This window comes from Calypte anna, chromosome 20 (genome assembly GCF_003957555.1).
Source record: "Calypte anna isolate BGI_N300 chromosome 20, bCalAnn1_v1.p, whole genome shotgun sequence".
NCBI lineage: Eukaryota > Metazoa > Chordata > Aves > Apodiformes > Trochilidae > Calypte > Calypte anna.
Window position 1 is genome coordinate 10,421,858 of NC_044265.1, and position 13,148 is coordinate 10,435,005.

The window sequence follows — 13,148 nt, forward strand, 5'->3', positions numbered from 1 at the left end:
ATCCCTTAATAGCAGAAATAAATTATTGAATACAGATTAATTAAAGAGTTTGTTTGGAGCTGCCTTTTCAGTATAGTATCTACCACTGTACCAACAGTGATAGCCACTTCATTTCTGTTTCTCATAACTAAATTAGTAACTAGTAATTATTTGCAAACAAATCTCCTAAAATCTCTGATTTTTGCCCATATGGGTTATATGCCTTATATGAATGTTTTATTCTTACAAATGAATGAGTAGCAGTATTTAGCAAATTCTGGCAATTCTAACCTATTTACTGGAAGTGATTTGTTTGTTTTCTTGGGATTTTAAAAATTGTTATTATTTTTGTTTATTTCAGCTTTAGTCTGTAGAACCCTAGGTTTTAGTGAGACTGTAAACTAGCCCATTGCATTGTACTAAGAAATATGTTGGCACAAAGCTTTTTTCATGAGTAATTGAAATGAAAATATATTGAGTATAAACATACAGCATCTGGCAAGTGCTATTACAAAACTTAGTTTTCAGGTGCCCAGCAAATTCCTGGTGGCCATGCTTTCTGACAGCAGTTTTCATAGCAGTTGTTACCTGGAATTGCAAGCTTTTGGATGTAGAGGCTCCAGCACTCTGGGAAGTGAGGCTCAGGGGTGTCTGTGTCTCTAAGCAGCTGGCAGGTGAATTCAGTGCAAATTGCTTTCCATATCATTTCCAAATGCTTTCCATATATGCATTTGACTGGTTTCTTTTGGTCTGCGGAACAATAAAGTCATTGGGAGTTCTGTATGAGTGTGTATAGTTTATGCATATAGCTTTTTTTATTTACAGAGGAGAACTTGATTTTTTTTTCCTAGGAAGTAATTGTTTCTCAAGATGTATAATCAGAAACAGTATTTGCATATATGGTAAATAAATTTTAATATGGGATGTTTGTTCTTTTTACACCTAAGCATAAAGCTATCTAAATTAAAAATATTTGTGCTGTATATGTTGACAGCTAGAATCTTCCAGAAATCAAAGCATGGAGTAGGTACCTGGGCTTTTTTTGAAGTGAAGAAACCAGTTGTAGCATCCTGTAGGAAACTTACCCATTTTAGTCCTTTTAGCTTGGTACACCATTCAGCAGTTTGACATTAGACATTAGAAATAGGTCATTTTCAGATTAAAAGTGGAAAAAAAAGAAAAAAATATGCTTGGAAAGTACATACTCCTCATTGCTTCCACAAAGCAGAATGACTGGAAACAATAACTTAATTCACCAGCTTCATAAAAAAAGTTTCTCTTAAAAAAATGTGGTTTGATAAGCCTTTAAGTTTGCCACTTTATGCATCCACCTACAACCTTATTAAATAAAGTTAATATGCTTGTTTTCTTCATTTTAATGGAACTTTGGTCCACCTAAAACAAGTTCATGGACAAGAAGGAAATGTAGCAAGTAAGAAAGTGGCACTGCTTGGCTGGTGATGAAATAAAAACCATACTCTGTGCATGAAGTAAAGATATATTTAAGTCAAAAATTAAAGGAATGTGCCCTATGAATTCTGGACTGCTTTCATGGAGGTGTTTATGTAGTTCTGTTGAAATACCATAAAATATTTTCTTAAATTGGAATTGAGAGATTTAGATAATGACATTATCTGTGTATCTCTTCTGTAGTTCAGTGATTTTGTAGTGCAAAAAACCCACTCTGTATTTTGCTCTATTATTAACTTATTTGATTAGCATTTGAAGTGCTAATGCTTTATTCTGCACTTTTATTTCTCTACAGTAAATTCCCACCATACCATAGGTATAGGTTCATGTTTTGAAATTCATCAGAAGAAATCGTGATTTAATTTCTCTTGATACATCTTTGTTGTTTTCTGCAGAGCAGCCTTCAAGAAAGAGATTAATTCAACTTATGTTGAACTAGAAGAGCTGTCAGCTGAACTGAATAGGAAGTAGGCATAAATTGAATATAGAAATTCTTAAACGTTTTCTGGTTTTAATCAAAGTGACTATCAGAAAATATTAGTGTACACATAGATGGAATAAAATTTTACTTGTGAGCCTGCCTTTAGTGCAATGGCTTGAGAAGAATTTTGGTGAGAGGCTGTATGAAGAGCAGGCAATGTAAAAATGTGCTAATTGCCCTGTGGAGATGTTCTTTGGGCATACAACAAAAAGTGCCTTTGGGTATAAAACTACTGCAACTTAAAAAGACTTGGAAAAGTAATAGTAAACATGCCTCTAAAAAATTATCATTTTGGTATTTTTAATTTAATTTACATCATGTCAGGTGAGTAAGGGATGAACATGGATGAGCATGGAAGTAGCTGTCATCTGTTTTGTATTTTGATTCTGTACTTGGAGTACTCTTTGCTCTTTTTACACATCTCCCTCAGTGCTAAATTGAAAGTTGCTTTTCATTACCCCTGTACCAGATGCAATATATTGTGGTGTGGATAAGTTTGTGGTGACCTTTTCATATGTAGGTGGGGAGTGGGGTCCACATCTGCCAGTTTCCATCTTCGTGCTCTCACCAAAAGGATTAAATATGAGTAGTGTTCTTATATCAACAGATTAAAGCTTCTGGACAATTAAACTTATGTGAAAGTAGAAATAAAAGAGAAATAGTGTGATACTATGCTAGTGAGAGTGAGGCCTCTTAACCAAAGGTACTTTGCAGATCATGGGTATGGAATTGTATGTTGGCACATTTCTCAAATACTGTGGAACTTTTAACACAAAGAGGGAAGACAAAATTTCAAACAGTTTTCTAAATAAAATTCCCTTCCCCTTGTCCATTCCTTGCAGCCACATCCAATTTAAGTTGTGCTACTAGACATGTGAAGATACCATAGGCAGAAACCCAAAATATTTCAGCATCATTCTTTTCAAAGCATGAAAAACTATTGATAATGAGGCTGAATCCTTGCTGTAACTATTTCTGACTCAGTTATGGGAAGTGCTGAGTACTCAGGCCTCTCCCAAAGAGTTTTTGTATTTGGTTCTGGAGACATGCCAGTAACTGGAGAATATCTTCAACTATTTGTAGGTATGTGTTTCCTTTGTGATATAATCAGCATATTTTCCCTAAAATAGCAAGCAATAATTAACACTTGTTCACACCATTAGGAATGCAGATGTTTCCCTATTCAAGTAAGTGGCTTGTTAAACTGTCTGATTTGACAAATTCAACACATTCTGGTATCCCTGCTGAAACACAGGGAGAATGACAAGAGGCCATCAGCTTCCTTCTCTGGGTAGCCTTACAGTCAATAGCATTTGCTTGCTTTCAGCTATGAGAATTCAATTTATCATGTAGATACCAATCCTGGAAGGAGAAAATCAACTGGTGGAGTTTGTCTTGGAAAGCATGGGGCTGCCCTGCTGTCCTGTGACCTTGTCCTGTCCCGGTGCAGTTCTGGAGTGGAATGCAGCAGAACTGCCTGACTGTCAGGAAAGTAAAGTTCTGTGCACCCACCTTGCACAGTAGGTTTCTAAAGGGGGTTTTAAACCAATGGTCAATGTTATTTTTAAAAGCTGAACAGGTCAGGAAACAAATGTCCTCCAAGATACAATTTTATAGTTAGCAGCTGGTTTGGTTTGACCTTTAATCATTAGGTTTGTAAGTGGATGACCTATTTAAAACTCTTATTATGAAATGTGCAACTCCATGGGACAGTGAACTTTGCCCAGGAGTTGAATCCCAGTTTTAACCACAACATTGTGTAATGGTTGTACACACCTTTTAGTAGGTAAGGGTTTTTTTCGATGGCATTGACTTTTGTTGGTATTGGTAAATAAGCTGTCCTAATGATGACAGATCCACCCTATATTATAATTTACAAAGAAAAGGTAATGTTGCATGTCCATGCTAAGTTTCCTTTGAATGCAGTGCCATAGTGGCAAGAATTATGCCAATGCATTTCTCTGCCAACATCCTAATTCCTAAAAAACATTGCTTCATAAACATGTTTTTAAATTCTCTTGAGTATTTATATATCTGGAAGGAACAAAATCTCATAGACAGTATGTCCAGTTTCTCTCTTTCAATTTGTACTCATATTTTATCCTTTCAGAATGCCTCTCAAAAGCTGATCTTGGTGGTTCTATTTTTTTTCTAGGCTTGGAGTTTATCTCTTGAGGATTATTTTTTTTCACAATCTAAATGTTTGACCTCCCATGTTCTTTAACACTTGCTCTGGTTTGACTGCTGTTTACCTGCTGCCATTTATTCAATTCGCTGAAATTTTCTAACCCAAATAGATTTTAAGTTGGTAACACTGTATTGCCCCTTGTCTAATCCAGAACTGTGTCAGTAGGATCTTTCTGGAACAAAGCACTGTCAAAGTACTATTTCCCAGGAATCCATTTCGCATGATCATTTGTGCTGATGGGTTTTTTCCTCCAGAGATGTACGTAGGTTCCTGTAAGTGATTACAAGTGGTTTACAAATATTGCTATTGAATCATTGTATTGGTAAACTTTCAGCAGTTGGAGAGAGTGTCATCTAATAAATACAAACTATTAATGAAATACATTTCTTTTCCTGTAAATGCAACTTTAGAAGTATTGTGGTGTTACCGTATGATGAGATTTCTTCACAATCAGCAAATCATGGTGTGTGATACTTCAGTTATCTAAGTAAGAACAGAGAAGGTTTGCCAGGCAGTGGATTTTCAGAGGTTTTTTTTTTATAGCTTCACAGAAAGGCATAGCCTGTTACTTAGAGATTGTGCCCACAACTCAAATTATGGCCCTGTACAGGGATTTCTCCCTCTGTAAGGTTGTGTTAGCTCTTTGAAAAGTGTAAAGTCTGGTCTGGTGGCAAATAAATGCTACAATCTTAATGTAAGCCTTAGGAAGAATTCACTTCTCACCTTCCTTGGTGATGCCATGCTGTCATCACTTATGTTGACTTTTGTTGCTTTACATGGCTTCAGCTATAGTTTAAACAGGATCTTGGGTGTGTATTGTGTAACTGTAGCATTTTTTAAAATGAAAAATCACATAACTTGAATGGTTTTTTCAGTTTTAAGTGTGTGTAATGTAAGAATGGCTAATGTGACCATACTGTGTAAATACTGTGCATCGTTTGGGACCTAACATATAAATAGTGTTTATTATGAAATGTCACCTCAGACCGAATTGTTACTTATTTTTTGTTTTTTGCTTTGTTTAGCTGTTTTGTTAGGATTTTTCCATTTTATAGTGCAAGAGAAACCTATGTTGATGATGCTGTTATATTAGAATGTGCCAGCAAATGAATCAGTGTTAGGGAAACAAGAACCAGACATGTAAGGACTAGTTTTCTGGCTACTTCTTTTCAGGAAATTTGCTTGCTACTTTTGGATAATTCATTTCCTAATTCATTATTTTTTAGATCTCATACAAATTAGCCATGTTTAACTGAAAAAAAAAAAAAAAAAAAAAAGAAAAAAAAAAAAAAAAAAAAAAAAAAAAAAAAAAAAAAGAAAAAAAAAGAAAAAAGAAAAACTAACCCAAACCAAAAAAACCCATTTCTAACAATTTTTCTGGTGGCCTCTGAGGCCCTTGTTTTACCTAGGTACATTACAAATCCTGTGGTTTTACTTGCCTTCCCTGAGAGTAGCCCCAGGCTACATTCCATAACTAAACTGGGATGCTGAGAATTTCTTACTTTATTCTTTTTCTTAAATGTTATTTCAGAACTGTGGTTACTGTAGGTGTATCAGGAAGGAGGGAGAATCTTTTTTGCAACCAGCTACTACATTGAAATCAATCACTAGTGTAGTAAGTAGGCTTGTAATATGGCAAGAGAGAAAGTCTGTAAGCCTGGTTCCAGCTTCTCTTTGGTGAACACCTTCCAGTTGTGTAAGCTTGGTCAGTATGAGGATTTTGAAATGCCAGTAAAAAGTTCAAAGAATATGGATTTAGATTCTTTTTCCACCTCACATGGACAGTTAACAACCATATTGAAAAGACTGCATTAAGTATTCTGGTTATAGTTCAGAATAGCAGGACAGACATAAAGGCACTATTAAGAATTTTATTGCTAATTTGTTCTAGGAAGACACAAACAAGGTCTCATTTTTTGAGCAAAGTTTTATTGTGCTGTGTCTTTTTTCATTAAGACATGGCCTCTTTTGACTTTAAATGTACATTTGTAGGTGATGGAAGAATCTCTGTTTTATTGCAATTTCTGAAAACTTATCTTTGCCTCATGATTTATTTTTTTTACTTACTTTAATGAAGGATGAAGTGAGTATTTTGAGATATTTTTGGAGGCAGTTGGCTTGGCAGATGCTGACCCCAGTTTCAAGTAGATGTCTATTTGAGAAACATATCTCTGCCAAATAATTTAATTAACTACCTAAAGTCTGGTGTAAGTTATTTTGATGGGAAATTGAAATGGCATATGTCCATTTGAATCAGCTGCTGTTTCAGCACAAAAAATCCCATGCCATTGATAACTCAGTTTTTCAGTTTCCTAGCTTTGTAGTAATAAGTTGAGTGAGTCATAAGATGTTCTATATTAGACTACACTTTTGAAAATACCTATTTAAAGCTGTCCCACAATGGGTTTGGTTCAAATACAGTGAGATCCTCTCCTTTATCTTTCTACTCCATTTTGCTTTGGAAAGATGTTTTCTTCACTGTGCAGTGATACAGCTGGAGATTGAAGATAACTGACAGGCCCCCAAATGCCAAAAATATGAAACCTTCAAAATGAAAGCATCCTATGAGTGTAATTCCAGCAATAGGAGAAAGAAAACTGAGGACTGGAATTCAGATTTTTGACTCGTCTTTTACTTCTTTTAACAGTAGATGGTTGTACAATCTAAAAATACTGAAAATCAAGTAAAATTTTCTTACCAACTTAACCAAAGGAATTTAACTGGATTGTTTATGAACAGTTCATAAAAGCAGGAAAAGAACCGAAAAGATAGATCTAAAACTCTGTAATCTTTTTTAAAACTTTGTAATCTTCTTAAAAGAAATTACAAAAAAATTTTACCGTAAAGGTTTTTAGCTGTCATGTGCATTTACTATTGTTTTTGTGTATGTGCAGCTAATGAATATTCAATAGCAATAAAAACGAGATGAAATTTATATTTGATAGGCTGTTGCCACCATTGGTATTGCACAATTACACAACAACATATGCATTGTATACGTGCCAAAAAGAAGATGATTTGAAAATCTACATCACTAGATTGCTTTAAGATGCATTATGCATCTCTAAGATCCCATTTAAAGCATTATTTTTCTCTTACAGTTCAGGTGTTATTTAGCAATCTAGAAAAAAAGACTAATCTATGTTTGTTCATAAAAGTAGTGCCCACAGTGGTGTGTGTATTTAAGTCATTAGGCTGCTGGTGTTCTTCTAAAGTCTGTTCAAAGTTCTTAGACTGGAAGCCAGAAATACCGTTACCTATTGCACACACCCCTGTTGGAGACAAAGTGCATCTTGTGTCTGCAAAAGAGAACAGGCTTCTGGTTGTGTTTTATACTTGTGTTACAGGTTCAACAAAACTGAAGCACTATATTTTTGGCTGTCTGCTTTCATTATCTTTCTTGACTTACATTTTTTAAGGTTGACACAATGAAAACGCAGCTTCGTAGCACTGTATTTCTTCTATAGTCTAATATCCTTTTACACCATAAAAGAATAAATTCTGTGCATACTTTAAGATACAGGTACCTATATAATCTCCAAAGATATTCACTGATTTGGAAAGTCAAGTGAAATATAATCACTGTACCCTTACCTGTATGTAAGGACTTCTGAGAAGCAGTGTTTCATTGAAGGGTGGGGAGAGGGAAAATTGACATCCAAATAAATAAAACATGCAGTGGAATTGTGAGTTAAAGAACAAATGTTACCAAACAGTATTTTGATTATTAAGAATTATTAATGATTATTAAGAATTATTAATGATTATTAAGAATGCCAAAGAATATCCATTAATGAAAAGTAAACCCTTCTTTCAATCTGTAGTTGGACATCATAAAAATGATTGAGTAGCAGGTTTTTTTGGTTACAGAGCTCCGAAGCTGAAACAGTTGAGACAACTGAAATTGTACTCAGGTTCTAAAAAATGTTCAGTTTTTTATTAAATGTGCTGCCATCTGCCATGCATTACTGTGGTAAATGATATGTTGCCTTTTGCCAATTTTCTTCATGTGTAAATCCATTTTGCTAATGCTATTTTTACTCTTCCAGGAGTTTTATGAACATACAAAAACACTTTGGCAAGATGAGGGTGTGAGAGCCTGCTACGAGAGATCTAATGAATATCAACTGATTGACTGTGCACAGTAGTAAGTATTGCTTCTTTTCTGCTGTATATTGACTGCAATTATACAATTTTTTTAATTGCTAATGACCGTGACATGGGTAGTCTTGATGTTTACTTTTCCTTACTTTGCAAAAGGAGTGTATGCAACATAATATATTCTTGGCAATCAGCTATTAACAGAATCACAGAATTATCAGAGTTGGAACAACCTCTAATCCAGCTCTGCCACTAAAGCAGAAAAGGTAGTAAATTCAGAAAGGCAGGAAAAACTGGCATTTCAGCTAGACAATAATATCAAGATTGAAAAGACTGTAAATGCTTTCAAGTGGTCTTAATACAGGCTGACACCTTGATTCAGTGAAAAACTGTGTAGTCTCAAATAGTCTCAAATTTCCTACATTTTCCACTTAAACCAGTTCCTTTCCAAATGACAGTTTCAGATACTGCAGCAAGCTTTAGGAAGTTGCAAAGTGTGTTGATGTGAAACATGTCCATGTTTTAGCTTTTGCTTTTGGTATTTGAAAAGAAAGAAATCAGGCAGGAGGAGCCTGCATTCAGTCACCAAGATTTCTGCTTATGTGCCTTCATACACATTTCTGATGGTTAATAATATTCTGCTATTATGCCATGGTGATAATTATTATTGCCATGAGAGACTGCTGCATATTTGCAGTTATCACAAATAGCAATATAGTATGGTTCAGAGTTTTTGTATGGCAAGATGTTTCTGATAATCGTGACCTTTCCTGATATTTTCATTGTGTACGCAAGAATTTCAGGACTTGTGAAACAGTCATATGGCAACAGTTATATTGCCATTCCATCTAATTTTGGAATAGTAATGATTAAAACTGTTCTTTGGTAGTTTGAACTCACTCTGCTTCCTTTGGAGAAGTTGAATTAAGGTTGAAGTATGAAAGAAATGCAGGTTTCTCATTAAAAAAAAAAATAATATGATGGAAAGCAGCAGTTTGTCTACTACTGCTTTTCTTAACATTTGGTGAAATAAAACTTTAGTGAAAAAGCCCCAAAAGGTTATTTTGTTTGTTTGCTTAAGTAGAGTTAAAGGTAATAAACAATTCTGTTTGAAAAGAAAGCAGGGAGATAGTTTTACACAGCTCCAGGTCTTCAGGAGTCTCTGAAGTTTTGCCATCGTTTGTAGTGTGAATCTGTTTCATGCATAGTGATGTCTTTTGCATTAGGTGACAAATGTTTGATCATTACATGGATATTTTTTGCAAGTTCAGTTGCTACAAAATAAATACTACAAGATTTTCATTTTCTGTCAACTGTCAAGTAAATTTTGTTTTCTAATGTAAGCTCACAAAAAATGGGGAAAACCTATATTGTTTGTTTGTGTCTGATAGAGTTTGTTTATCTGCTTGTTTCTGGTTAGTGTTTATTTCTAGTCAACTTCTATGATGGGAAGAAGTAGACATTGTTAAGCACTAAGGGGGGTTGGCACTGCCCTTTTGGAAAAAGGAATTAATTTCTTTTTGCCCTGAATGCACAGAAGAAAGCTAAACTTCTTACCATCCCTGAAAGCTGGACATTAATGTTTTCATGGGTCAGCAAGGGGGATGGCCTTCATGATGGTTTTACCATCCTGCTCCATCTAGTGGAATACTTAATTCAGCATCATGGGTAGTTGAGCCAAAAATAAACTTTGTACATTGCTAACAAATTACAGATTTATTTTTAAGATACCATTGCTATCTATTCTAAAAATAATTTAAAATTCTAATAATTATTCAATTTTAGAATAAAGTATATAGAATTATTTTCTTGCAGAAGGAGCTTTCTAATTGTTAGTTCTGATAGCTCTTGCCCTTCCTGTCATTTCTGGTTGTGCAGTGTTGTTGGGTTTTTATAACAATATACAAAGTAGGAGTTTATTAATGGCATAAGGTTTGCTTGGAGGTTAACATCACTTTGAAGTTCTGAACTTGCTTTTATCATACGAAATTTTAAAGGGACCTGACAAAAACAACTTCCTGTATAATCTGACTGATTGATAACTTGAAATTAGCATGATGAGAATATGCTAAAAAAGTGTAGCAAAGGCAAAATATAAAAGGTAGCTGAGATTTATCAAGTGAAAGCTATTTTCTTTGAAAGTACAAGCTACTGTTATTAGGCCTAATAGAAGTTAAAAGAAGAAGTTGAGCAAATTGTCTTAGGGTTGACAGTTCTTTCAGAGAAGAGTTTGGGGTTCTTAACACTTTTGAAGTCCCTGTTCAGAACAGAAAAAGTATACTTGAAGTGGAAGGCAGAAAAGTGGCTTTTCTCTTTCAAGATCAATCCAGCTTCCCAAAATCCCTTTCTTGCTCTTGAAAGTAGAATGAGTTCTTAAATATTAATGGATTCTTTGTTCTGTGGATTACTTTAAAATTCTAAGCAATGTTTCTTGTTCTCAAAAATTAACTTCTTATAGTTGTTTAAAAATTTTTAATTTTTTTAAACTGTCATTTTTTTGAAATGTGAATTGAATAGTGTGAAGTTGGTCTCAGTATGGGCTCATTTAACATTCCACATTCTTTTAAAAAGATTTTATTCACTCTTGGAAGTAACACAGTTATCTATAGGAAGCTTTGTGAGGAGATTCTGCCAAACATTTAAAAATCAATTTTGTCTGTCTTCCAACAGGGAACAGTGTATATCTTGCAGGGCTTTGTTTGGCTTTCAAAAGTGTTAGTGCCAAAATGTGATGAATTTCTATTTCTGCCAAACCTGCATCAAATATATGCAGAGCTTTCTCCAGGATTTGAAGAGTGTAGGGGACAGTCTGTGTCCCCTGTCCCAGGCAGTGGGCACACTGCAGGCAGGGGGTGCAGGCAGCACCCATCATCCTGCCTGCTGTCTCCTGGGAACTGGCAGAGTCCTTTCCCTTCTCCTATTTACATCTTCTGTTAATGGTGCAATGGTGGCAGTGTGGTACTGGGAAGGCCATGAGGACTTGGGTAGTTTACTTCTGTTTGACACAGATGCTTTCCATGGGTAAAAATTGGTTCTCTGTGTAGGCAGCTTAGCTACATTCCAGCAGAATGTTTTCTGCATTAAGGACTCCATGGTACAGCTGGAGGATGCTGGAGCATCTTGAAAAGAAAGATGCTGGGGAGATGGAAGCTTATTGCAGTTACAAATGCAGGAAAGAATGGAATTAACTGATGAACAAGTGAGGAGCTCTTCAAGAAGAACAAAAGATGAAGGGGAAGCAACTTTTTGTTGCTTGCTCTTTCCCAGGAAAATGGGAATGAATATAATTCTCTGCCTAGTGTGTCATGGGTGTCTAACTCCAATGTCAGTGTTTAGAGTCTGGAGAGGTTTTTTCCACGAGCTTCTGAGCAATGACATTGAGTACAACAGTGCTTCCTGCTCACAGTAATTTTTCAATGTTTCTCCATGAGAAGTTAATGTTACTATGCACTATTAACATTGCTCCACCAAGTTCCTGATAGCATTGGCTCAAGGAAGACAACTGAAGCCACGGGTACCACTTTGGCTTTCCATTAAACTGCAGTTGAGAACTTTGGAGGTGTGAAGCTGGGAGGCCTGGCCAGTAACCTCATCTGCTGGAGAGCCCTTCTGGTATTCTGCCCTTTATCCTCAAGCTCACTGGCTAAATGAAAATGTCACTTCAGAGGAACCCTGCTCGTTTGGAAAGAGTAGCTGCCTCTGCTCATCATGAGCTTTACTGTACTTCCTGCCCAGGCATATTTTACAGTCTTGAGAGGCAGAGAAAGGAAAGGAGGCTGTTTCCCTTTTCTTAACTGGTCTTTCAAAGTAATTAGTTCCAATTCTACTTTTAGAACAAGATGGTCTGTGAGGCTGTTACTGCTTTCTCTCAGAGTGGAAGGTATTTTAGCTGTGAGAAGGGGGCATTATCCATGAGGAGACCAAGCTTCATTGCTCTTGCATCTTGCTGGGGTGTCTACAGACGAGAACGAATATTTGTTCTAAAGCTGCCATGTGACACTGCTCTTGGCTAATAATAAACAGAAGAACACAGAAGTGTCTAGAATACAGAAAACCCCAAATGGTGTTATATAAATGATTTACCATCCTTCCTATCTCTTCCCTGAAGATACAGAATTGCACTTTATTTAAAATATCATACTTAATATTATGAGTATAGGAAGCATTTCCACCATGATGTTCCCAGACCTGTTTGTCAAATAAATGCCTCCTGTCAAATACAAACAAACACGATCTCTTTTGAAGTATTGCTGTTGCTAATGCTTCTACCTCAGTTTTCATTTGGTGAGCTCTGTTCTTGAAGCCTCACAGATATGCAGCAGTGTAATCAGAGTTAATAGAATCTCACCCGTATGACTGTGCTGTTTGTGGCACGAAGCGCCGTTTCCTAAGGTCTGACCCAAAGACTCTGCATGTCGCGAAGAAAACTGTTCTCATGTCAGTAACCTTTGATTTAGTTATGTAGCAAATAAAAAGCAATCAACGTGAGCTTCCTAGTGCATTTTTTAGACTTGCTAATACTAGGCTGTGCTCACAGATCCTTGAATTATTGCTTTAGTTGACCTTGTCCACCAGTTTGATTTTGTGCTTCATTTTACGCTACGCTTTCCTTGCATATCTCCTAGCTGACGCTTCCTGGTTTTGGCTGGAGTGGAAAAGGAAATAATGTGAGAGAGTCTTTGCAACCCATTTCACACCCTCTGCTATCAGGAAGGGCTGGAAGCAGCACGAGGGAGCCCATTCTCACGCTATTTCCTGCTGCGGGCCGTGCGGGCTTTTCTCCTGCCTCCGGCCATTTCGGGGAAGGAGAAGGCACGGGGAGGTGGCTGCTCTAGGTACAGAGTCGCCTTGCTCGAACTTCAGCACCAGCAGAGCTGCTCTGATAGGTTGAAACTCTGCCAGGCTGCTCCAGTAGAGTTTTATGAGAAG

The 13,148-nt window shown here is 36.1% G+C and overlaps 1 protein-coding gene across 4 annotated transcripts in view; it reads left to right on the forward strand.

The window, feature by feature from the left end:
* Nucleotides 1-13,148, forward strand: part of GNAS (GNAS complex locus) — a 134,644-nt gene that overhangs the window by 90,594 nt on the left and 30,902 nt on the right. For all 4 annotated transcript variants that reach the window (XM_030462772.1, XM_030462774.1, XM_030462773.1 and 1 more), the window contains exon 5: nt 8,168-8,265. In XM_030462772.1, the coding sequence (XP_030318632.1) occupies nt 8,168-8,265 (98 nt within the window). The remainder of the gene's footprint in view (nt 1-8,167; nt 8,266-13,148) is intronic.